We start from the raw sequence: 27,542 nt of genomic DNA on the forward strand, positions 1-27,542 counted from the left end.
CATATAATATGCAAGGGCGGTAAAGATTTGAGTTGCTACTCGAGCCATTTAAACTCCTGTGCAAGGTGAGTTGGTAGCATATGTAAGTTTGTGTAACAAAAAGAAAATAGTAATAGTTGAGATTTGTAATTAGAATCAAGATCAATGAGAGATCCTGTGACAAACTTTGCAATCCAAAGAGTTGATGACAATCAACATTCACTTGAAAAGGGCTCTGAACAATCAACATTCACTTGGTGGGCCTAGTGTTTTAAGAGTTTTAGTGAAACATCTAAGGATGTTAATGGCACTTCTTTTTCAAGAAATTTTGTTTTTTTATTAGGCATTATTGGTTTGAATTTACATAATAGCCTTAAATTAAACGCAATTTTTTGTGCCAGCAGCAAGAATTTAATGTATACTCAAACAATGAATGTAAAGGGAAGTAGGATAGGCAACATTACACATCAACATTTGTCAAATGACTAATGCAAAGTAATTTATTAATTGCTCTGCTACTTCAAGCTCTATGGAATGTGCATGTAATGTTGGAAAGTCTGCAATCATTCTCCTCATTTATCCTCAAAATCAAAGCTAATTTCTCAAAAGCTGTGGGAGATTGAGAGGTGGTATTTCAGAAGATGCCTACTAATGGAAGGATGTGATCATGGGGCAAACAAGCATTTCTGAAGAGACCCCATATGCATTTGAAGTACACCCTTTAAAAGTTAAAGATGAAAAGGAAGACAAGCTAAAAAATATTGGTGTTTTTGTTCTCTATTATGTCTCCATACCATGTAAGCATGGACAAGACCTGCTCTTTGTGATCTATTTCTCACTCAAAAGGAGTGACAATACCCTGTCCGTGCTTGTCAATAACTATTCCATTCTTGCCCAGTTCAACTCCTCCAGAAACAACTTGGAACTAGCTCATCCCATACAGTTTCCAACTCACTAATGCCAAAAGAGGCCTGCTCATTTAGTGATAGTTAAAGTATAATCCTAGAGAGATTTACCCAAAAAGGCAACACCAGAAGCACAATCATCATAGCCAGCAGGGTTATCACAATAATCAGAAAAAACTTCGTGATCAGAAGAAAGTAACGTTAAAGTGTATATTTCTCCAACATTTCTCCAACTCACTAATGCCAAAAGAGGCCTGCTCTTTAGTGATAGTCAAAGCATAATCATAGAGAAATTTATCCAAAAACTTAAAAGGTAACACCAGAAGCACAATCATCATAGCCAGCAGGATTATCAAAATAAACCTTTTCAGAATAAGCTCTGGCCCTTCCAAAGGATCTTTTCCCCATATGTCTTACTATTGATGTCGATTGTTATAATTTCCGAAGTCCAGAAATCAGAAATACCAAAGATTGTGGATTCAAAATTGAAGTCACTAAGAATCCTATTTATTCCTTGAGAAAATTCAAAATTTCTTTCTTTTGCAAGTATCAATGCATGTGTAAGATTAATTGCAGATGATTTTTCTTAATCAAGGTGCTTTGACTACTTGCAGAATAAAGAAATGGGGAGTTTCTGAAGAAATAAAACACAATTATTTTAATGACATATTAATAATACAAGATATCAACATATTAAAAGATAATTAATAATACAATTCATCTTAAACCAAAAATATTAATAGAAGAATTATCTATCCCTCTTCATCTATTGAACATCTCTCCCTCTCTCCCCCTCTCTCTTATTCACTTTACCTCTCTTACTCACTCCCCCACTCCTCTCTTATCTCTTTCTATCCATATCTTTCTCTAACACTTTCTCTACCTTTCTATCTCTTTTACTATCTCCCTATTTATATTCCTATATTTCCCTCTCTCTCTCTCTCTCTCTCTCTCTCTCTCTCTCTCTCTCTCTCTCTTTCTATCCATATATTTCTCTACCTCTATCTCTCTGCCTTTCCATCTCTCTCCTTATTTTTGTATCTCATTCTCTATCCATTTATATCTCTCTACATAGCCCTCTATCTATATCTCTCTCTCCTTCTCCCTCTCCATCTCCATCTCCATCTATATATATTGAACTTTCTCTCGCTATCTTCTTTTCTCCCTCTCCTCTACATATATCTCGCACTCTCTCCCCCTCTTCTCTTTCTCCCTCTAATTAATTTGACCCCTCTCTCCCTCCCTCTCTATCTCACGTCTCTCTACCTTTACCTCCCTTGCTCCCTCTCTACCCCCCTTATCTATCTTTCTTTATATACCTCTCTCTTCCTATCTCTTCCCATATATACTGATACGTTCCTCTTTCTCTTTCCATATATCTATTTCTCCCTCTCTTTCTACTCCCCTATTTCTCTCCCTCTCTCAATCTCTATTTTTATCTTTCTATCTCCTCCTATTTCTCTCCCTCTCTTATCTCTATTTTTTATCTTTCTATCTCTTTCTTCTCCCCTGTTTCTCTCACTCTCTCTATCTCTATATTTAAGTACATCTAGTTTTATTTAAGAATCATTTACTATAACTAAATTATTTAAAATTCACCAATTATTTTATACATTTTAAAATGTTTCCTTAAAATTATCACTAATAACAAACAACTATTTCATAAGAATAATTCATTTGTGCTAAGCATTTTATGGATCATACTAACTCAATACAAATATGATGAAGATACTAAAAAATAAATACTACAAAGATCATCTATGATTCCAAATCACTTACTATGAAATTTGTTCTTACTAAAAAAATTAGCATGAATAATATTAACAATAAGTTCATAAGAGTAAATAAAGTTATTAATTAAAAGCATATTAAAAAAAATTAGCAACAAAAAATAAATTTATTTTTTTGACCACAATGGGAATTGAACCCACAACCTTCCAATTAGAAGTCAATCATGCTAATCCATTATGCTATATATTTGTTTTAGTTATTCAAATCAAACAATGACAGTAGAATTTATTTGACTTTAAAAACAAAGGTTACATAAAAGCTTTCAAGCTATTTAATTTTCTTGTGATTTTAATCTTTTATCAAATGAAATTATTTACTATTTACAAATAAAGTTTATAATTTTCATTAAGAAGTATTTAATTTACTATTTACATGCTATAACTAATTACTATTTTATTCACTATTTTATTTTGACCAATTTATTGCCTAATAACTATTTAATGACCATACATTTATTCTAGTTTCCATACAACGCTCAATCTCCTTCCATCCATTTATACCACATATTTCTAATCCATCCATCCAATCTTCCCATCACCCATCTTGTTTCATCTATCCCCTCATTTTTTGCATCAATATCTCAATCATCTTCCCCTACATTCAGCCCATCTTTGCATTATCATTTCATTGCATTTTTGCATAATATAGACTTGTTAGTCTATCCATTGTCATTCCCATCCACTTCATTATCATTTAATCCCATCCTGCATAATATAGACTTGTTAGTCTATCCACTACTGATTTTCATCCTTTCATCACCAATTAAGCATCATCATCAACATCATAATCATAATCCATTGCATCCATAATGCATTTTCCATCATCATCCTACTTTGTTGCATACATAGCATCTATCATAATCATTCTTACATCATGCATGCATCATCTCATCCATTTCAAGAGCACACCCGTGTTCTCTTGAACTCGCATGTCCTCTCAAGGGGGCATCCTCATCCCTCATTTCCCATCATTTCCTCCTAGTCACTCGTTTGAATGACTGGGGCATCTTCCCTAATCTAACCATTTTCTTCTAAGCTCTATGTCTTAATTTCTTTGAGATGATGTTACTTTGTAACACCATCTCAAAGAGGGGCAAAATGTAGACACCTAAAATTGATCATTTATGTTTCATCAATTTATTCTCATTGTTCATCTATTCTAGCTATTTCATTTAATTAAATAATTCATTATTATTTAATCAAACATTTTTATTCCTCCATTTTCTAGTCTATTTCCTAAGGTAATTAATTTAATTAATTCACCTATTCAACACTACCACTTAGACCCTCATCTGTTAATTAAATAAATACCCTTGTTTATTTAATTAAATCTCCATCACCACCTTCCTCCAATTTTGAATTAAAATTAATTCAAAAATCCTATTTACCCTCATCCGCTTGCATTATCCTAGCTTGCCCACTTGCATCTTAATCCTAATCCTAAACTCCACCTAATCCCCTCCATTAATCATGTGCACACACTAAATCCTTGACTAAGTGTAGTCAACTCCTCCCATCACATCAAGCACATGGGCTTGTCCCCTCAAGTACCCCAAAATGAATTTTTAATTCATTTATTCTTCTCATCAATCCTCCATAGACATTAATCAAACAATCTTGACCATTCATCCAATCTCATTCAAATCCTATAAATCCAACCCATAGCCATTTTTATTTATCTCACCCATTTTGCATTTGAGCATCGTTATGTTGCTGAAATATTGAGTGAGCACACATCTAAATCAAATATCATGGGCAAATCTACTCATCAAAGGGGTTTGATATAATTTTTATATGCTATTTTAACCTCTTTTAGCCTTATCTTGATGTTGCTTTAATTTATGTGTTTGAGTGTTTTTACTAGTTATTTTCACTCCTTTTGAACTCACATTTTGCTACACACAAATCCCAAATCAGAACATTTCAATCAAACTTCAAGTGCCAAATTTTGGGAGACCATTTGAAACCATACAAAAGTTTCTTCAATCCACGAACCAATTACTCCTTACATTTTACCACGTAACACTCAAGCTATGTCATGGAGATTTCTTCAACCAAATCACCATGCAAAAGAGTTGTCTTCACATCCATCTACTCAATCTCAAGACCAGAAGCAATAAATAATAAGAACAAAATGTATGTCAAACTTAATGACTAAAGAAAAAATCTCATCATAATCAATTCCCTTGACCTAAAAATATCCTTTCACAAACAATCTACCCTTGTACTTATTAAGTTTGTATCAGATTTAGAAAAGCTGGTAATTTTAATTTTATATGTACCTTGAAACTGTATATTTCAATTTGCAGAATGATTATTATAGTACTGATTTCTGAATATATTTCTGACTGCAGAAAATGGCGAATTATACACAGTTCAAATTATCAGATTCTTTAATGCTGAGTACACAGTATTCCTTTCACAGTGTTATTGCTCAGAATGTTCTCCACGATATTATCGATCCACCTTGGCAACATTCCAAATGGAACATATGCGATAATATATATATGTTCGACAGTCACATAGGGTCACGACTCTATCTGAAACCGACATGGTTTCACATAGAGTCGTGACTCTATGTGAGTCTACGATTATCTTTGATAAGCGATAACAAATCATAGCCAATAACAATCGGTATAACTAATGTCCGATTATATATGTAATCGGTAATATAAGGCTATTACCGATTACATATAGAATCGGTGATATGTATATGAGCCGATAGTTAATCAAATGATCATAATGCAAATCAATAATAGTACACAGCAATAATAATCGATCATGATATTACATTACGATTATAATGCAAATCAATAATAATCATAATGTAATATTTTCATCGATAATCAAAATACTGATCTCCAGTTAAGTGAAGGATAGGGATAATAAATAACACAAATGTCCAAGGCCGATAGGCCACTTGAACATTTGATTAGATCGGTCAGAGGAATCCGACCGTAGCTACATATCTTCAATAGTACTTCTCACCACTCCCATCTAAACTAAATTTCTTCTTGAAGACCCATTTGCAACAAACAAGTTTCCTCCCCTTCAACAAATGAAGCTACTCCTAAGTTTCATTCTTCAATGCAACCATCTCATCATCCATGACCAACTTCCAAGAATCACTATCATCCACTTCAATTACCTCGATCACAATTCAAAGCCCATCAATGTTAGTAATCAAGGCACAAATACATCTAAAACCAAGAGGTCAATACCTCTCTCAATGCTTCCTTTGTCAATTGGAGCTCCTCAAAAGCTAAGGTGGAAGTTCTTCTTCTTTGAAACTCTCTAAGATCTCTATATTGTCGTCCGCATCATGCCCATCCTAAACCTCTAATTCAACCTTAGATACAACTATCTCAGACATTGGTTGCAATTGCACTAAAAACTTTGTATTCCCATTTGGTTACTTAACTAAAGGCAAAGGTTTGATCTCTCTAAAGATCACATTTTGACTGTAGAATGCCTTCCTGGTCAGAAAATCCCAAAGCTTTTACCCTTTCCAACTCCCATATTTAGTCAGCGTGATAATAATAGATGATTCTCTCATGTTGTCATAACCCATCACAGCCAACTTGCCAACTAGGGCACTCCACTTTGGCTCCATTATTGCCATTGAAAAATACCTTATAACGCATCATAACATGTCATAGAGTTTGTCAAAAGTCAAGTCTACTATGTAGCTCTCTACAATCAGGCTCATATTTGCATCGTAGAATCCATCATAAATAACCTCCACATCTTACAATGCCATAATGATAATAGATGCTGTTACAAATTTTTACACATTACAAATTATTCAGCAAATAGCCAAATGTACTGCCTCAAAATGGGCCACCCTCTTTCTCCTATGAGGGCAAAATAATAAATAAATACAAAAGATTGGCATGCAAGGTTGAGAAACCTTTCCGAACAATGCTAACAAACAGCTTTCCTTAGTTTGGATCAAAGATGCACTAATATAAACCAAATGGAGTTATCTTTAACATTTGACAATTGACAGTGAATTATCAATCATCAGTTGTACTCTCTATTTATTTCGTACATTTTATGTAATAATGTGTTTCTCTCGTTATATGTGTGTGCGTATATACATTGTTTGGCCAAACCCAGCCATGCCAAATCCTAGGAATTAAAATCAATGAACTGCCAAGCCCAAACCAACAGCATAGATTTTTCTTTTAATCCCATTTTTCCCCTGGGTTCACCCAAGCAGCAGCCTGACCTGGCAATTCAGCTTAGGTACTGTTGTGACGTTTCCACACATCGCCCCATTGCAAATGGGGACCCTTGCTTTTTGCTTTTTAGGGTTTGTTTTTTGGTCTTTTAGGGTTTTGTTAGTTAGCCTTTACATTTTGAGTGTTGTCGGGGAGATCAATAGGATAGCAGGTCCTGCTGAAGTGAAGTCCTGATCCTGAAAATTTGGCTAAGTCTGAAAGTCCTGATCCTGAAATTTGGCTAAGTCTGAAAGTCCTGATCCTGAAATTTGGCTAAGTCTGAAAGTCCTGATCCTGAAATTTGGCTAAGTCTGGAATGTCCTGATCCTGAAATTTGACTAAGTCTGGAAACTGAAAAACCTCAAAAAACTAGATTTTGCAATATAACTCCTGGAGGTCTGAAACCACTCTCAAACATCCTGAAAGTATATATGGAATATAACTTAAAGTATAAGAACTTATACTTAAATGTTATATTCCATAAAAATTATCCTGATAGAGAGTTCAAAAAGTCAATTTTCGCTCTTGTCCTTCACTGAGGATCCAGAGCGAATTTCGCTCCTGTCCCTCTCCAAGGGACCAAGGCAAAGCGCTCCAGTCCCTCACCAAGGGTCCAGGGCGAAAAGGCTTATTTGAGTCATTCCTGACCTTGTTTGGTCAAATTGAAACATCAAAGACACAATGAAGGACGAAATGAGCATGATAGAGCATCCAGACTTGACAATGAAATGATGAAGTTTTTTGCCTAGAAGGTCAAATTCGCTCCTATCCCTCACTGAAGGACCAGAGCGCTTTTCTTTATGTGCACAATTTTTAGACCTTTTTTGGACATTAACTTTTATTCATAGCATGAAGTAAGGTGAAATCTTCCCTAGCAAAGGAATTTCGAGATGAAAAGTGAAGCATTTTGGCCTAGAAGACAAAATTCGCTCCTGTCCCTCACTGAAGGACCGGAGCTTGAATTTCAAATTTGCACTGTTCTTGCAAGATCAAGACAATTTTATGATTTGAAGAGACCAAGGAAAACATCATTTATCCATTGAATATAATTTGGAAGGCTAACAAAGGACAGATAAGCTTGGATTTGCAAAATCGCTCCTGTCCCTCTCCAAGGGACCAAGGCAAAACGCTCCTGTCCCTCTCCAAGGGACCAGAGCGAAGTTATCAAAATTCATTATTTTTTTGCCTTATTTTAGCAAATCGCACTAGATGCCAAGTTCGCCCAAAACTTCGAAATATTTTTTAAAATTCTAATTAAATTGGCATTTAATGAAAATCGCATAGCATTTAATAATTAATTTTGAGCCTTGGAAAATCGTTTTTTTTTAATTATTAATTGAGGCATTTCGAAATTAATTATTATTAATTTAAAATTTAAAAGAAGAGCGCTTGAGGTATCATTTTTTATTGCTTAATTAAGTCGGCCTTCTCCTTTTATTAATCTTTGTTTATTTTTTCCACCAAGTCGGCCTATGGAGAGATGTAGAAGGTGAGCGCTCTATATATTGGAGGTGTTGTTTCACAATTCAAATCATTCAATCATCCTTTCAAGTGCGAAATTGGAGAGCAATTTGAGGAGCGAAATCCAGAGGAGTGGAGCGAATTTCTACTAAGTGTGGAGAAGCTAGTGGAGGGCGAAATTCATCTTGAAGGCTATTGGAGAGGCATATTTCTAGCTAGATTGGAGGATAATTTCCAAATTTTTTGAAGACATTTGAAGGCGAATTTCCAGATTTTTGAAGAGGAAGGTGGAGTTCTTTTCCAAGCTAAAGGAGGTGCATTTTATCCAAGGGAGAGCTTTGATCTACACTTTGCCTAGCAAAATTCATCTATTTTTACATCATTTCTTAGAGTTTAAAACTCAAGAGGAGGTATGGCGAAATCATCTTGACACCCTTATTCAAGGTTTGATTTTTTAGACATTTTTTGGAAAAATCTAAGTATTACATGGTTAATTAGGAAATGATAACTCAAGATTTATCATGAGGTTTCCTAATTAAAATCTTGAATCTTCCTTTTAAAGTTTAATTTTTAGATTTCAAGATATATTATTAATTGTGAAATGTTGTGTAGGTATCAAGATGGCGACTCCAAGCTCGAAAGATCTACAAGTCGGAAGACTCTCCTCAAGGAAAATCAAGCCAGAACAAGGACGATCAAGCAAGGACAAGGACGACCTTCTTCGATCCAGCATCATCAAGATAAGGGCGACCTTCTCCAATCCAGTATTCTAGGGCGAGGTACAACAATCATCCTGCACATCAAGGACACAAGAAGTTAGAACAAGGGTTCGTTGAAGAAGCAGATAGTTCCAAATGAATTAATCAAAGCTAGCTTCTCAACAACATCAAGTTGAATATCTATCAAGTTACAAGTGTCAGACGAGGTGGCATCCCAGTCATCACTTCTCCAGTCAATGTGGTCCACCTCAGCATTTCCAGATTCAATGTACCTAACTCATGGAAGGTGGCACAAACTCCGATGTACCTACCCCAGCTATCCATTGGTGGAATTTTCTAGAGAGGACATGTGTCCAAGCAATACAATTTTATCATTGGTCAAGCATTAAATGTTATGTAATGGTTGTAACAAACCCTAATTAGGGTTTTCATTGTTGAATCTTGGCCATTGATCTCGAATTGATCTAAGCCATCGAATTGTATTGAGGGCACTATATAAGCCCTGGCATTTCATTTTGTAAAGGCAATAGTTAGAATATAGTTGGAAGCAGTTAGAAGACAGATAGAGAGTAGTTAGGAGGTGATTAGCTAGTTGATAGAATAGCAATTAGAGTAGAGTAGAGAGAGAAGGCAAAGATTGTTGCCAAGATGTTGTTGTAAAAGACTTGTAACTTCATTGAAGAAATGGTGAAATTTATGGGTCGATTCGACAATTTGCATGGTCTCTATACTTCTCGTATTTGATTTCATGTTATTAGATGAGTGGAAGAAATGTGCTTGATTGATGGTGGAATTCGTATATCCATACTACTAGCAGTTTGTTGATTGTAGACTTGCCTTGTGTAGTCAACTGGAATCATTCAGCTTAAGCCTAACTTCAATTATCGCTTCTTCATTGATATGCATCAGCGTGATGGTGTCTATGCCTGCAGTGATGATTTGAACATCATAAAGCTTTCCTTCGAAGATCGCACTAGCCTTGTGGAGATGGTCCTGCGATGTCAAAACAAGACCTAGTTAGAATTTCATCAAAGATCATTCATTGCTCCTACATTCTTAGTATTAGAATTAGATCCTTTCCTCACCCTCCTCTTTTTCCTTTTTTCAAATCAAAGCTAGCAAGAGCCTGTGTTCCAGCAATATTCAAAGCAGATCAGACGTTCAATCATCAAATGTAAGTCCCCTTGTGATTCCAGCAAATCACATCATACCACAGAGAGCTTATCCACACGTAGAGACCCTACATACAAGAACCTTGAAATCATCCCGATTGATCCTTTTCGCGACATCTTCAGCATTCGGAGGCTTTATTCAAGAGAGGATAAGGTACCCTTGGGTATTTTATTCTGTGTTTGATTGTGTACAAAATACACGTCAACAAATACATTGTTTGGCCAAACCCAGCCATGCCAAATCCTAGGAATTAAAATCAATGAACTGCCAAGCCCAAACCAACAGCATAGATTTTTCTTTTAATCCCATTTTTCCCCTGGGTTCACCCAAGCAGCAGCCTGACCTGGCGATTCAGCTTAGGTACCCAGACCTAATGCTCAAAGACCCAAGGCTAGGCCCATAACAGCATTAGAATCCTTTCCAGATATGGCCCTGGGCATGTGGCAAACTGATGAAACCAAAGCTGAACCAGTAACATAGGGTTCTTTTTTAATTTTTTTAGAAATTGTTTTTTTCACCTAAGTTTACCCAGAGAGTGACCCAGGTATTGCTCAGATGCACTAACGGTCAAACCCCAAGTCCAGAACCAAACTAGGACCAGAATCCAAACCTGTTCAGTCCAGGTTCATTAGGAGTTCCAGCTGAACCCAGTAACATAACTTAAAATGATTGCCTTGAGCAAGGTTTGTTTCATTTGGATTTGAGTAAAAGAGATTTTTGGAAAGTTACACAAAAATATCATGCATGCGGTTGTTGAAAAGTGCCAGATTTTGAAACATTCAAGCTCCAAAGTTACATCCATGTATCCATACTATGCTCCAGTTGACATACTATTAAGATGAGTTTCCCGAAGCATCCACTGAACTTCAATTTAACATCCATCTTTTCCCCATATGCTTTAAGCATCCACTGAATTTCCTTGCTTACTATTGTTTCTTGTCATGCAATCTTGTTTATACATCATGTTGTCATAGATCGGCATGCCCCCAACCTGATCTTAATAAATATCCAGAGATGGAAAATGAAGGAAGGCCGAACCAGGTTTAAGTGAAGACTCCAATAAAGGGGAGCAATTGTTAAAGGGGGCTGATCCAGGGTTATCACAGCAGCACTTGGGTTACGAAAGGAGACATCCCTTACTAGAGGGTGTTGGTTCACAAAGGGATGTGATTCTGCCCTTCAACAAGATATAAATTGGGGGTCATTCCTTTGGAAGAACGCATCAAGTGAAAATCTGAAAACAGAAAAAGAAAGCTGAGATACAAGGCAGAAATAATTATCATTAGCAATAATAGATTGTGAGATGAGTTTATGAATGGAAATAAATTATAAACATATAGGTGCAATAATTATACTTTGCAGAAAATAAATAATTAATCATACTAAGTAATTTGATTGCGTTTCCTTTTAATAAGTATTTAATAGCCAATACATATAGCTAATCAATTTTGAATTCATTAGAAATGGATTGTAAATAGGAAAATATGGCCTTTCGAGTTCACAAGAGGTGAAGTCCTGACCTATCCTTCATCAAGCACACCACCCCAAGATGGAATGGTTGTGGACCGGGAGGTGTATGAATGCTCCAGGGCTTGGTGAGGAAGGCAGTCTTCATGCTCTTATCAAGCACACCACCCCGACATATAGCACTCTTGGGCTGGGAATCATATGAGTGCTCTTGAGCTTGATCAAGGCAGATGGAGTGCCTTTAAGGTGGACTGAGGGCCAGAGTGGACCGAGATCAGGCCATATTCATGGGCCGGGAGGCTAATGAATGCTCTTGGCCTTGATGGACTTTCAAGTACACCACCCCAAGATGCAGTGCTTGTGGGCTGGGAGGCATATGAGTACTCCTGGGCTTGAGGGTCTTCTCAAGTATGTCACCCCGAGATGGTTGGTCAAGGATCCACCCATGCTCTGTAATGTGCCTTTGTCGTCCCTGCCTTGCTCACCTGAGATTTGGATCAAATTCGTCACTCCAATGGGTAGGAATGGGCAATAAATCAGATCGAGGGTTCCCTGCAACAATATAGACATTGCAATACATATATATATATCAGCAATAATAGTAATTCAGTTACACAAAATAGACCCATTCAGAATGTTGGGGCCGCTCCCGGTTGGCTAGGCTACCCATCCAAACCCATCCTGTCTCTTAGGGCTCATAGGGTTACCTGAGGATGGGCCCAGCATACCCCTGGCTGAGACCCCCTTATTCCGAGTGGGCTAACAAACAGAAAACAGTAGGAAGATTACAAATATCTACAGGGAACAAAAATTAAAGATTTCAGCATGTGTTACTTGATTTCACTCATTCTATTTATGGTAGTGTGGATTCATTACGTTCTTGTTTAATTGCAGAAGCATGATTGTTATTAATTATAGTTCTTTCCTTATCTCATATTAATGTGTCTGTGAATTAATGGTTTATGTACATTTATTCAATTCATCGCTGTCTCTGGTGAGTTCATTTTAATAATTAATAACAGAACCTGATATTGCAGGTCTTATGTCTGGCGTAAATGATAAATTAATTATAACCTTGATTGCTTTATGTTCCACTTAATATAAATATGATTAATTCACAAAATGTTTATTTACGGATCTGCATTATGTATTGAATAATAATGAATATGATTATTAGCCTGTTGTAATATGATTACTACTGCATTAACTATGATTATTCCTGTTAGGATTTAAGTAAATTACAGAAGCTAAAATTGAGCAACTTGCATATGACAATAACTTTCAATGGAAGGTAACAACATAGACGATCTGAGCCACTCAGACGGCTTAGCCTGGGAGCGTATCAGCCTACCGGCAATGGGGAGGGGGGGGAGGGGGGTGTCCTGCACGTCTAGGCTCTGGTTCTTCATCGCTGGGAAGAACCAGCGACACTCCTCCACATTGTCTTAGCCAGATACGTCCACAGACTATCCCGCGGGCCACTTGGACGCATTGCAAATGAAACGGAATTAATATTAATGTCGAGTAACAAGGTTACCTGTTTGTTGCTTCTCCTTTTTCCGATTTCCCGTTCCTCTCTTTCCTCCCCGTGCTTCCCTTGGTGGCGTGGTTTAATCCCTTCTTGAAATCACGCGACCCACTTTTGAAAGCATGGCGTCTTTTCAGAGGCGGTAGAAGATGCATTCTTTCATTAATAACTAAGTTACCGGTTCTTCCCCTTTTGGCCTGGGTTCGGGTTCTAGTTCTTGCCCGATCCTGGTTCTTTGCGGGTTCTCCTTGGGTTCCTCCCGGGTCCTTCCCAGGTGGCCAGGTTCCCTGTGGGTCCTGCGTCGCAAGACCCACAGGGAACCCGGCCACCTAGGAAGGACCCGGGTGGAACCCAGGTCGAACCCAGGAGGACCCAGGTGAACCCAGGAGAACCCGCGTGAACCCAAGCCCGTGGTTTCCAAAAAACAGGGCCACGGGTCAAAAAAACAATTAAAAAAAGACTTTTTAAAATAGTTTTTTTATAATAAAACTCTAATTCGCCCCTTTATGGCAGGACCCACAGGGAACCCGGCCACCTGGGAAGGACCCGGGTGGAACCGAGGTCGAACCCAGGAGGACCCAGGTGAACCCAGGAGAACCCGCGTGAACCCAGGCCCGTGGTTTCCAAAAAACAAGGCCACGGGTCAAAAAAACAATAAAAAAAAGACTTTTTAAAATAGTTTTTTTATAATAAAACTCTAATTCGCCCCTTTATGACTTTTCAAAAAAGTCTTGAAACTTGAATATTACCTTTTTTGCAAATTATGAATATGATATTAGCTATGTTACCTGGGGACGCGTCCCCGGTATTTTTTTCAGCCGTCCCCATCCCGAGGACGTCCCGGGGACAGGGGACTCCTAGGGGACGTCCCCATAAATTCTGCATATAGACAATGAATTTTGACAATGAATTCTATAAGCAATTTGACTTTGACTCTCAATTTAACACAAATTTGCCATAAGAACTCTACTAGTTCTTATATTTTAAGGTTCTATAATGGATATGTGCATGTTTTATCCATGTTTTCATATTTATTTTAATTTTCCCTATTTATTTTAATTTTCCCTACTTTTATATAGCCGTCCCCTAGCTGTCCCCAAAATTGGCAAAAAAATCACCGTCCCGGAAACGCGTACCCCCGTCCCCTGCCATCCCCGTCCCGGAAACTTGGGGTAACATAGGATATTAGACTTTAGTTATTAGTTTACTGATTACATTTGCGATATATGAATATTTATTGGCATCGGCAATTAATAATTATGGATTTATCATTTATCATTTATCATTTATCATTTATGTATGGAAAGTCACATTGTATATTTTATTAAATTTTTGTATGGATTGTATATATTGAACATATATATAATATATGGGTGTATATATATATATATATATAATTAAAATATATATATATATATATATGTACGGACGAACCCGAACCCGTACCCGTACCCAAGATTTTATTTTTTTTGCCGAATCCGCGAATCCTAACCCGAACCCGAACCCGAACCGGTAACTTAGATTAATAATATTAGTTAAAGATATTAGTTAAAGCGTAAACACCTTTAATCAGTCAACATAATTTTTATTAATTGTAAATTTGGAAAATATACATGTGTATAAAATTATAAATCGTATGCCTTTCATGATCCCGCTGTCTAAACAAGGATATGACATGCTCTCACAATACAAGGACAACTATCCTTGAGATTGCATTTTGCAAACATTTCTAACAAATTCCTAATACGATTACTATAGGAATATGCTTTGGAATAATTATTAATGCTATTTTGGATATAGATATAAATGATGTTTATATGGATGTATATGTTATTATGAAATCTTGATATTTGTGTTAATGTTTTGTAAAGTTACATGTTCTTACTTTTTAATGATTATGAATATTGTTGTAGGGCCTAAGCCAAGAATATATTAAATAATGCATTACATTTGACAATATTTAATTAAAGCTATGCTTGTAAACGAATTACCTTCGAAGACTTAAGTGGAAATTGTTATTCTAGGGCAAAAATCAGGAGTTCTCGAGAAGGGACATTACATTAAGTTCCATTTTTTAATTAAGCTTTATTTTCAGTGCATACGGAATAAGAAAATCTAAAAATACTGACTCCAAAAAGTGCACAGGGACCGATTTGATTGATTAGGGGTGACTCACTAAACAATACGTACTCACTAGCAAGCTCATACATCTGACTTCCAAATCATCTGCAATAATGAATTTTTTTTAAAATCACCAAAGCTCGTCAGATTTCCTTTAATCCTTTTACTCATACAATCCTTCACATTTAAATGTATCATTCGATTCATTCCTGAGGAAAGTTATCAATTGAACTCATTTCTTTGTTGTATGATATATTAGGGCAGAAAAGAGATCTAACCAGCAAAACTGCAATTTTATCCTCCAAGTGATCAAGAGTATGTTCCCATTGTTCCCTGAAAACTTTCATTTCATTTTCAACAGCAACTTCTAACTGCAGAGTGCACACACACCAATGTTAAAAAGTTTATGAACCCTAAATATGCACAACATGAAAAATAAAATTAGAAAACCCATAATATGAGTACAGGAGACTCATACATCCATCCCAGTTAATGACTGAGATAACTCCAAGCTGACTTCTCTTTCAACACGCAAAAGTGATTCCACCTCTAGTGTTTCTTGAGCATCAGCAGCCTGATAAATTTTCAATAACATTCACAATCAGATTTATTCAAAAAATATAAAGCTCATCAGCTTAAAGGTGTTCCACTGGCCTACTCCCTCAAAATGTGCATGTTTGCCGGGCAATGGAGACACTTCCAATGTAAAAAACTACAAAGGGATGAATGGAAGACCCACATGATGCAAGAAAACTTTGCCAGTAGACTAACCAACCTATATCTCCCCAATTCCCCTCAGTCTTAATAAAATGCAAATGCATATGCCTCAGGGAGAGAGAAACAAGCATACCTTGCTTTCAAGAAGTAAAAATTCATCAATCATTTCTTCTATCTCCGTATCTGTAGGAGGACACTGAAGCAAGAGGAATATTGAGAATCAACAAATTAATATATGCTTGTATATACTAAAGTTTGTGAAAAGAAACTTCTAAGAAAGACAGGATATAATATTAGATTATTAAATGCTAAAAAACTGCTTGAGGGAAAAAATATTTTGCATTCTTCAGCTACAGATGTTCATCTTCTGTAAACATTGAATCCATTCAACAAATTTTGCAAATCAGTCAATTCCATTACAATTTCCAGCCAGATTCGCATGCTTTATAAGAATCATCCAACCCTTGTTTGTGGATATTTTTACATGCATAAATGTGATGGTGCTAGATCATCAGAGCTTGAATTATTTAGATCCATTAGAGAAATTTCCCATCTTGTGCCTGTTAGAATCCATGATAGGGACTACACTAACAAGAAAATTCATCAACTAAATATTCAAACTAGTGAAGTAATGACAAAAATTTTAACACCGTTGACATTTTTAGAGATAAAACAGCTTCACTACAAGTAATTATTGCAGCTAAGGAACAAAAGATTTTTGGAATGATGGGTGGCTTGATATTATTTGCTGTTAAAGCCAATGACTGTGCAATTTATAAAGAAAACTTTGTTCATTATTGACTACTGCATTGACAACAATAACCTTTGTGTTCAAGTTTAAGTTTAAGTTTGGCGAGGAAAATATTTGAATTAAATTCATCAATGATAAAATTCGAAAAAGAAAAAAATTGTGATTTTTTAACACAAGGCAATTTGTGTTTTCATGATTTTTCGCAACTGTAATCAGTTGCACATATATATATATATTACCAGGAGTCATTTCAAGACTCATATACACCATATGTAATCAGTTGCATATATGTATACTGTTGTGCCAGGAGTCCTTTCAAGACTCACAGACACCATATGTAATCAGCAGAAGCAATTCTTGCCTTTATGCCAAAAAAAGTGAAACAAGAGGAAAACCAATTAACAAAAGAAATGACAAAGTTGGCAGGTAAGGCATCACAGAAACCAGAACACCAACAAGGAGAACGCTGATAAAAAATACAGAATCCAGAGAAGCATTGTAGTCAACAGTTACAAAACCACTCAAGGCATTGTTCAAATCCCTTATAGGACAATCTTAAGAATATATATCTAAATTATTTTGTTATTTTTATTTTTTATATTAAATTTCAAATTCTTATTTAATTATTTATAATAATATTTAAATGTTTTTATAAACATTTATAAAAATATTTTGAAATTAAAATTAAATTTTATAAAAATTTAAATCCTAAATAATAATTCAAACAGCAGGAAGTGCGGAGTGACATATTTTCTTTTAACTTTTGCTCCAATATAAATGTAATTAAATAACCATGATAAATGTGTACACAAACATGTAGCCAGAAGGAGTACCTAAGTTTGATGAATGCAAATATTTCGTGAAAGTTTTCATATATTTATAACTTCTTAATATAAGATATACAGACACTGATATACCGAAAATAATTGATAAATCTGCAAGTAGATAGTAAATATCATAAACACAGCATATCCTCAAAGTTATCTACACGTTTGGAATCACTATCAAAAGCTTACACCACCACAACAAAAACTCTGACTGCAGCCATTAATTTTTGGAGCACCAATTTTGGCAGCAAAGAAGCCCATGGTTGCATCCTTTTCCTTAAGGGATCCAAACTCTACCAGTAGGAAAATCCTGAAGCCAGATGTGATAGTGTAACCAATGCTGCAACCAACATTTTCACAGTTCATGTTCTTACCTACTTGACAGTGCAGCCTCACTGAATTTTTTTCACTGAACACAGGGCGTGTCTATGATATCACAGTAGATAACAACATTCTTATCTTTGCCGTGCTGTTCTCTGAAAATGACTGGAATTTCTCGACAGGAAAGCAACAATCCTTTTTAGGGTTTTTAATAAAATCTTATGAGCTTCATACAAACTAAGATGAATTTTGTTGGTGTTGGAAATAAGCCACACCCGGACCGACGATGGACTGGTCCAAGAGGGGCCAGTAGCTCAGTGGTAGAGCACTCCAGCAGCGTATGGAAGGTCCTACGTTCGAGTCCTAGCTGGTCCATGTCTCAACATGGTATCAGAGCCAGGCCCAGGCTAGGAGTCCCAAGCACACAAGAGGTGTGGCTTAAGGGGAGGTGTTGGTGTTGGAAATAAGCCACACCCGGACCGACGATGGACTGGTCCAAGAGGGGCCAGTAGCTCAGTGGTAGAGCACTCCAGCAGCGTATGGAAGGTCCTAGGTTTGAGTCCTAGCTGCTCCATGTCTCAACAAATTTAAATGCTTTTTTTAGGGATTATAATGGAATTCACCAGATTTCAAACTTTTTGGTAGAATTGTGGTGAACTTTTGGTTGAATTGTGGTGAACTACATGACATAGACGATAATTGATGAAAGGAACGAGTGAAGGTTTTAGTTCACCATCATGTCTCAAGTGTTTGTGTAGGCATTATTTAAATTAAATTTGACTAAGTTATAGAAATAAACCGAACAAGACATTTATGCATCAATTGGCAATAACATGAGATATATTCAAGTTTTGATTGGTACAATGGTCTGGACAGGCAATTGTTGAATGATTGTCTGGCCATGTCCTTTGACAGCTACATCTTTGAGTTCAAATATTTATTGAGAAAGCTTTCTTAGCGTGTCTCCCTAACAGTACATTGCAGGTTGCACAAGTTTATTGTATGTGCATATATTTTCTAGTTTGGTCCTGCAAAATAGTTCATATTTACTATACTATACTTTTGGCATTGTTGCTTACTGAAAGTTGTGTGAGACAAACATATCAATTTAGTTAATATCCAAAAGTTTACTGAATATCATGATATCAGTATGGATGGAAAGTTAAGTGTCGATACAAGAGAAATTCACAGGCACAGAATTTGAAGTGACCAAGACTAATAGAGAAACAGAACCAATAAGAGCAAAGGGTCGGCTTCTTAGGGTGTTGGTACATCATATGTGAGAATGTATTCGATAGGAAGGTCATGAAATTCAGGTTACGCCTAATACTGCTTCAGATAACTGATGTTGAACAGCAATGTTTGCCACTAAATGGCCAACTTGCCCAAAATGTTGGCCAACCATTGAGTGTTAACGCAGCAACATTTGTGTGAAGTAGAAAAAGATGCCCAACATCTGTGAATCTATTAACATCAACATGGTCAAGTTTTCCAACTGTGATACCACAGAAGCCAAAACGTTTGAAAAGATGCTAGTTACTCCTAGAAGTGCCAAGAGTTTGGCATTTCACATGGGTAGCTTAACAAATAACCAAGATTGCGAAGTTGCTAGTAGTCACCAAGAGCCTGCCCCTTCCAAATGAAGGAAATGCAGGACCTTTGCATGCAAGGAGTTCTCAAAAGAAGTTGTGAGGTCAGGAAGCAGTTCTTGATCCTTAAACAAGGAGAGGGGATGTTACTAACAAGAAAATATCTGAAAACTTGACAGAGTTCTGATTAGTGAGGATGAGGATGCAGCAATGTGTTGGTTAACAGACTTGTCTCTATTAAAATTTGTAATTTAAAATCTGTATGCCCACCTATAAAGACAATCTCTACCAACAGCTGGGTAAGTTATTTAGTTTAAAAAGTAACTTCCCTCTGAATTTTGGAAGTACAACTCCCTTATAAGATAAAATTTGCTTTTCTAAATTAAAATTTCCGAAGGGGCATGCTTATAACCAGAAAGCAGAGAAAGACAAAAGACATGACTCAGAATTTAAAGGGGGAAAGTAAATGTCCCAAAACTACATGCTAATCAAATAACAATTTCCATACAAACTTTCCAAGATAATTTGATAAATATTCTACTCACCAGCAAATGATTACTAATAAGGGAAAATCAGTCACTTAGAATAGTTATGCAGGGGGGTGGGGGAGTGAATCAGTATTCGATATAAACTTTTAATAACCTTTACGAAACTTCAATCTAAAAGGAATTGAGACTAAAACTAGAAAGAGATACAATCACACGATGAAGACAATGCATAAGAGTTATGTGGAAACCAAGGGTGGTTAAACCACAGTGAGAAACGCTGCTAGGATCTATTATCCTAATCCAGCCACATAATGAAACTTGATTACAATGTTTTAAGGGCACCAACCATATGGAGTCACCAAACCCCCTTTTATAAGAGCACCAACTCTTCCAAATATGAGCACCAACCCAGCACCAATCACAATTACAAATTACAACTGATTTTAGCTTCAAAAGATTTTCATTTTACAATATCAAAGATATGTGAATAAATAATTACAATCTGAATATTAAACTAGTGAATCCAATCTGAATATTCAGACTTCAGTATAAATATGATCTACAAGAAACTCTCTGCAAACTGAGTGCAAGCTGAGTGTATAGTCAATAGAATTCTGCAAATATAATTTGAATACCTCTCACTGTCACATACTTCTATCAGCAATCTCTAAAAACCTTGTTTATGCAACTATAGAACAAACTTAAAAGAAAATATGATATACTGTTATACCTGATCTGTATTACAGCAAGGTCAATTACCGATTGTATATCACAGCACTTCCATTACTAATACAGCTTTCCCTTATGATAGCAACACACAGTCATATATCTTTCATCGAGCCTCTAATCTTCTTATCAAAGATGCATACTACTCTCTCAGCCTTAGTTAAGATATTCTAGACATATCATTCTTCTTATCTATACTACCTTCACACTCAATGAGACTTTTGCACTCCTTATCAACGATACACGCACACCTAGATATTGCTCACGACATCATCCCTTACCATATACAAACACCCCACATGTATATATTATTCCTTTTCTCTATCAATAAGACACTTTGAACTAATTAACTTCGACATCAGTTATGAAGTTATAACTGCCATCCAAGTGTATTAAAATGCATACATACATGAATGTTCTTTTCATTTACTTTGCATAATTTCTTAAAAGACTCCTCTCGACAGTCAGTTTAGGAGATAGTTACACAATGTTTATGCAGTTATTATTGTTGCTGTGCATTGCGTACTGCCCTTATGATTTATCTCTGCTTATGTCTACTCTTCCATCCTAGGATATTTTATTCCATTCCTTTATATCTCTCAATGGGAGGGAGAGGTCACACCTCTTCATCATGTATGGCCTTTGGCAAGAGGCACACCCTTTCACCATTAGCACCCTTTGAAAGAGTGCAACTCTTCATTATTTCTGCCCTTTCAAAGGGACACAACCTTTCACAACTCAGACTGCTCTTCTCATTTATCTAGATCTGCACTTCTGGTTGTAGATCCAAGTTGTTGCTTCAAATGAAGTTCTCTTCTCCTTTTTATACCTCATGTTTGAGGGAGTCACAACTCTTCATTTCATGCCTTTTAAGCATTCATTAAACTTAACTAACTTTTAATTATTTTAATTTTATTTTTATATTTTAATTTTTATTCTTTTATATTTTAATTTTATTATTAATATACTATTTATTATTAAATCTTATTTCAAAATGGGGACATTACATATATATTCTAGATATAATGACATTCTATTTATTATAAAATAATATATTTTATATTTTTAATCCAATGTGAATTTTGGAGGCTTTCAATTATATCATTGCATGTTCTTTGATTGTCTACATATGAGTGGCTACTTTTCTTGGATGCACTTGTTCCATCCCACTTGTGCCCTAGTTGTTAATATGCAATATTTATGCCCTCGTACATGTTTGCCCTAGTGCAATTATGCTAAACTTGCAAGATGTTTAACGTGCCCTAGTTTTCATGTTTAAATGGAATGAATGTGCCCTAGTTTTTCATGCTTTAATTGATAAATATGTTCAGATGTTTATGCATGTTTTGATGGATTTTAATTGGTTAATTGATGAATTTACACTTAACATTGTGACATAATGTTTTGCATTTGTCATTGAATTAAGAATTGTCAAAACAGGACAAGATTTTGGATCTAATTGATTTAATTGGCCAAGTGTGTGCAGGAGATCGTTGTCCTCCGCAAGGGAGGGAAAGTATCATCAGGTCGAGAGGTAAAGGAAAGAAAGAACTCATGCCATCTGAAACTCTAACCCTGAGCTAGGTGGACCTAGGATTGACCTTGTCAAACCTTGTCAGTTGCTGCATCAAGTAACCTAGATGGTCCACGCAGAGATTTTAGGGTTCACAACCCTAGGTTTTGTTGCTTTTCGAGGTAATACGTTATTGTTATCGTTAATTATTTTATTAACTATTAATCATTTTTTGCAGTGACTAATGTTTATATCGTGTGTGTGTATATATATATATATATATATATATATATATCTTATGTGAATACATGGGTACGAGAGTACGTATACACGACTGTATACGTGCTCCCGCAGTCAAGTATACATATGATATATAAGTCGTATATATATAAATATATATTTATATCACATTAATTATCTTGCATAGACAAGGTTTATTTTAATAAATAAATTAGTACCTAGCCAACTTTATTTGGCAATTTCAATAAGACAAGTATATGAAATTAAAGGGGGTGCCTTGTCATATAATAAATTTAAAAGCTATTACCTAAGCCACAAAGTGTATTAAGTGGCACATAGCAAGTTAATTAAACAAATATTCCCCCATTTTTAGCACATTACATATAAATCTTTTTTTTTACTTGGCCTTGATATATGTTTTATCGGGCATGGTGGAAAAATGGACTTAACAAATAAAACCAACACTTCATTATAAAATTAAAATAGAAAAGAAAATATTTTGGAAGCTTCTATCATATGAAAGAAAAAGATATTTTCTCGGGCATTTTGTTGTGAGCCGAGAGGCTTCTTCAGGAAGCCAAAATGCAAAACACGTGAAGAAACAAGCTCACACACACAATGTGACTTCCTCTTGGGGCGGATTGGAGGAAATCCACCTGGTATTAGGGCGAAATCCATGAGGAAAATGTTTTTCAACATACTTAAGCCAATGTGGAAAGAACGATTGATATTCATTCCTTCTTTTGGGCAGCCGCGAAAATAGGGTTTGATGCTTTGTGAGTTTCTTTTTTTTTTGCTTGGCGTCTCTAGAGTTGAAGGTTTGTTGTAGGGAACAGCATTGGTAAGCACCTTACATACATTCTTCATCTTTAATAATCACCAGGTCATGATAGCCTTCTAAAACCCTACAATTTTATTCTTTACTCTTTCCATTGTTTCTTAAATTTCAAAAACTTAGTAGGTGAAATGCAAAAATGTATCTGTTGTATGTAATTTGCTTAAAGTTTAGATAATTACTTGGAAATTGTATGGGGTTAAACCCTTCTGCAGTCTTATAAAGTATATAAGTTACTGTTTTCTACTTATACAATTATTAATAACCAGCATGATGTTCATCCCACGAATACTGAGTAGGGTTTTGGGTACTTTGAAAATAAAAGGAAATATATGTACTTCATCTGCCATTTTTCTGCTACTAATCCAGAAATAACTCTGTTCTTAGAATTTAAGAAGGGTTTGAAAGATCTGAACCAGTTTTTCATACCTGTTAGATAATGCTATATATATAAATATTAAATATATACATGTATATACATATATATAAATATATGTATATATTTTTATGCATATGTATATACATATATATAAATATATGTATATATATTTTTATGCATATGTATATCTCTGAGAATGCACTTATCGTGTTATACCAAGAAATCATTATTATGGAAATAAGCCTGTCATACCATACCAGTCAGGGGTTTAAATTTTTCAGTAGAATAGCAAGTATAAGCCGGCATAAAACCAGCAAACAGGGGGTCTATATTTATATATGTTAATACACTTCATGTGTGTATTTATATCTATAAATATAGATATTTATATGTTGTTGACATACTGCAGGTCTGTGTTCTAGATTTACTTGCACCTTTCAGTCAAACTAAATCTGAAAATCATAAAGAATATAACCAGTATTGAGGTACAGAAATGCACCATTCAGTCAAACTAAACCGGAAAATCATAAAGTTTACAATCAGCATAGGGGTGCAAACATATACCATTCAGTTGGATGGTGTTCATACCCGAGACTGCATTATGAAGAATTCGACCTCTTATTCAAATTACTTCAGAATTTTTTAAGTCTGAAAAGTCAAGACAGCAATAAGGAAAACTATCTGATTAAGATTACCTGGATTAGACTGTGAAATAAACTAATACCCTAGCCTAGGAAGGTAATGGGTAGAAGGGCACCATTGTACTTTGATGCAGACAGCATCATCATTGAGAGATTAGTCTCAAGATGCCTAGGACAGCAGAGTCATGTCAGGCAAAGTTTATATTCCATACTTATGAGTTGGATGTACAACTAGCGGCTCTTATGCCCCCTATTTTTCCATGCCAAGGATTTAGTTGAACCATCACAAATCATTGCAATCTTTAATGAGGAGAAATAAACAATAACTTTAAGAGTACTAGAGCTGATAACAAATGAGAATTTAAACATACATATGGTCATAGTTCCTATATGAGTTCAGTCGAACTCATCTGACCTTAAATCCATGCAGAGAAGGATGTGATCATTGATAGCGCATTAATTCGTGCTTGTAGTATTAAACCTTGGCCAAGGTGGTGTTGTGTAATGCATGCATTCGTCTGATCATTAGTACCAGATACACCTTTAGTCAGGAGCGTCATACTTGTAGGGAGTTACCCTTAGTGTATGACCGACTAATGTGTGTAGGTCCTAACACCAAGTCTCAGATGGTATTGAGTTCCACTTACCATTACCTCCCTATGAAGGGTCAGGCAAATACAGTTGGTTGGGCGGAAAAGCGCCCTAATGATACTTTCCCTCCTCACCGATAACTTGATGAAGTTATTTAGTTCAAAATGTTAGCATCTATTGAAATGTACTCTCTAAACCCTCTCTTTCATTTAATGCAATGTTGTTTATTTCCTTATTTTACGTTTATGTTTGATTAGTTCAATGTAATTCTTCCAGTTATTGTTATCTTTTAAAAAAAAAATCTCTTCCTTTTATGTTAAGTTTGAAATTGATCATGCTAACGGTTAGTTTCATTTCAGCAAGTTATATTATGTATAAATGTTTCATTTAATTTTAGTAAGTTACAGCACTATATAAATTTTGTCAATTGTGCAACCTACAATAGAGTAGAAAGCTTAGTTACTGACAATAAAAGTGAGTACATTTTCTCAAGGAGTTCGTTATTTTGTTGAACAACTGACTTTGGCAGTTGCATTTGAAATTGATTGCAGCTACATTGGCCTTGTGAATAGTACATGAACTACATGAATTTATTCTCCTCTTTTCAGGAGCATTTTCATTTTGAATTGTATAATTAATGAATTTTTTTTATAGTAAATTACAGTTCTGGTGCTTACTCCTTTTATATTATTATATTTAAAAGAAGTTTTCAAATGATTTTTGAAAAGACCATTATCTTCGTATATGTGCAAAAGAATACAATCAAAATTATTTTTAAACTAATTTTCTATCAACTGATTATCTACTTATTCTATATATCTATATGCTATATAATATTTAGAAGGGGCACTATCTGTCCAAAATAGCATCTAGTCACCCAAGCAGAGTAAATAGCAGCACCATTTAACACCGAATACAAATTGACGATAAAAAAGGATGACAATCCAAATTGGCCCTGAGACAGTATAAACCAACAAAAAAGCAATATTTACTGCACTTATTATGACATTTTTTATTTGTGTCTCCGAATCATTGACTCTGGAAAACATGCTCCTTAAGCCAGCAATGTGGGTAAGAACGAATAGGGACAACAGGATAGGAGGAAGATGTATCATCCTTTTCACCAGTGCCAGATGAACTATCAGACTCAGTGATGTTTTGATCTAGAGCCACATCATCAACAACAACAATTTAATTACCATCTGTTTTAGAGCTACTAACAAAATTTGTAGAATTGACATTTTTGAAACTGCTAAAATCATCTTGAACATTATCTTGAATTAGCCAACCATCAGCACCATAGTCAGTCAGTCCGTTGAGTACCATTTAACCAATGGAAATCTTTGTCAACATTTTGAAAGTAAGAGAATGGTGGACAGGTTTGAAAATTTTTTTGACATCTTCCTTTTTATATAGCTGCAAGACAACATGCTAAGCAACACAAGAAATGGTGACTTCAATAGAGAAGCCAGTGAGCAACCGCATATACCCTTGAGAAAACTCTTTATTCCTCTAAATATGCCATAAAATTTCAAATGATGAAGCTAACAAGAGTACAGACAATAGATTAGTAGTGTCACAACAAATAGATCAAATAAAACAGCATATCAATCAATTTCAGATTTGTCAGCACATGCAGCCCAGGAAAGAAGAAAATAGTTCCATACAACTTCAACAAACGGAAACTCATAAAAATAGATGGTATGTAGTCCCTACATATTCAAGCATTTTAATTTGATGGTATGCAGTTAAATGGAACAATTTACATGCTTTATCTATGCATCCATGTTTTGTGTAAGTGTTCACATTTTGCATACATTTTAATGAATGTACTTGAAATGTTCCAAAGGCACTCATCTAAGTATGTTTTGGGATGATATTGCCAAAGGTTGAGGATTGTTACACTCGCCAATTGTATCCATGTAACAGCTAGGGCTGTTTCCACCAATCCATTTTGGGTGCGTTTTGCAATGCATTTCGTGAGATTGTATTTGTTTGAGGTTCCTTGCCAAACAGTGTTCATGTAGCCTTAGAAATATAAATCCACAAATAAATCTTAGATGAACTTACAACATAACGGAGCATATTGTCAGTTTGACTATGTGTGTAATAGAAGTCCACAACACCTCCTTTTTAAACTAACATACTATTTTTTTATCAATCCACAGTGAACAGATTTATGAAAAAACTGCTGCTAACATTAGGCACAGTCAATGGTTCAATAGAATTCAAATTGGTGGGAAAGAAGCCCTATTACACCTACGCTCCTAGCAATGACCTGAAAAATACCCAAGACAAATTCTCAAAATTGTGATTTGCATCAGCCAATGAGAGCTTTAAGTAGTAGCCAAGATCAAAAATAGTGAAAGTTGCAGAACAACTCATAAAACTGGAAAATCACTACTTCAATGACTTCCCTTTTAACCAATTGGCAAGACAGGAAAATAGAACATTAACAATAGTTATCTAATAATGGCAATTGCTTTAGAAGATAAAAACAATTAGTAAAACTCACCTATCGAGTCAAAGGCCAAAATTCAAGCTCGTATAAACAAAAG

At 35.4% G+C, this 27,542-nt stretch overlaps 1 protein-coding gene across 4 annotated transcripts in view; it reads right to left on the minus strand.

Annotated features, from left to right (window-relative positions):
• The window catches only part of LOC131075665 (protein CHROMATIN REMODELING 20), a 187,619-nt gene that overhangs the window by 124,370 nt on the left and 35,707 nt on the right, over positions 1–27,542 (minus strand). For all 4 annotated transcript variants that reach the window (XM_058012508.2, XM_058012510.2, XM_058012507.2 and 1 more), the window contains 3 exons: positions 16,217–16,279; positions 15,845–15,940; positions 15,645–15,737 (listed from right to left, as the gene is read on the minus strand). In XM_058012508.2, the coding sequence (XP_057868491.1) occupies positions 15,645–15,737; positions 15,845–15,940; positions 16,217–16,279 (252 nt within the window). The remainder of the gene's footprint in view (positions 1–15,644; positions 15,738–15,844; positions 15,941–16,216; positions 16,280–27,542) is intronic.

The sequence above is a fragment of the Cryptomeria japonica genome, chromosome 3 (genome assembly GCF_030272615.1).
Source record: "Cryptomeria japonica chromosome 3, Sugi_1.0, whole genome shotgun sequence".
Lineage (NCBI taxonomy): Eukaryota > Viridiplantae > Streptophyta > Pinopsida > Cupressales > Cupressaceae > Cryptomeria > Cryptomeria japonica.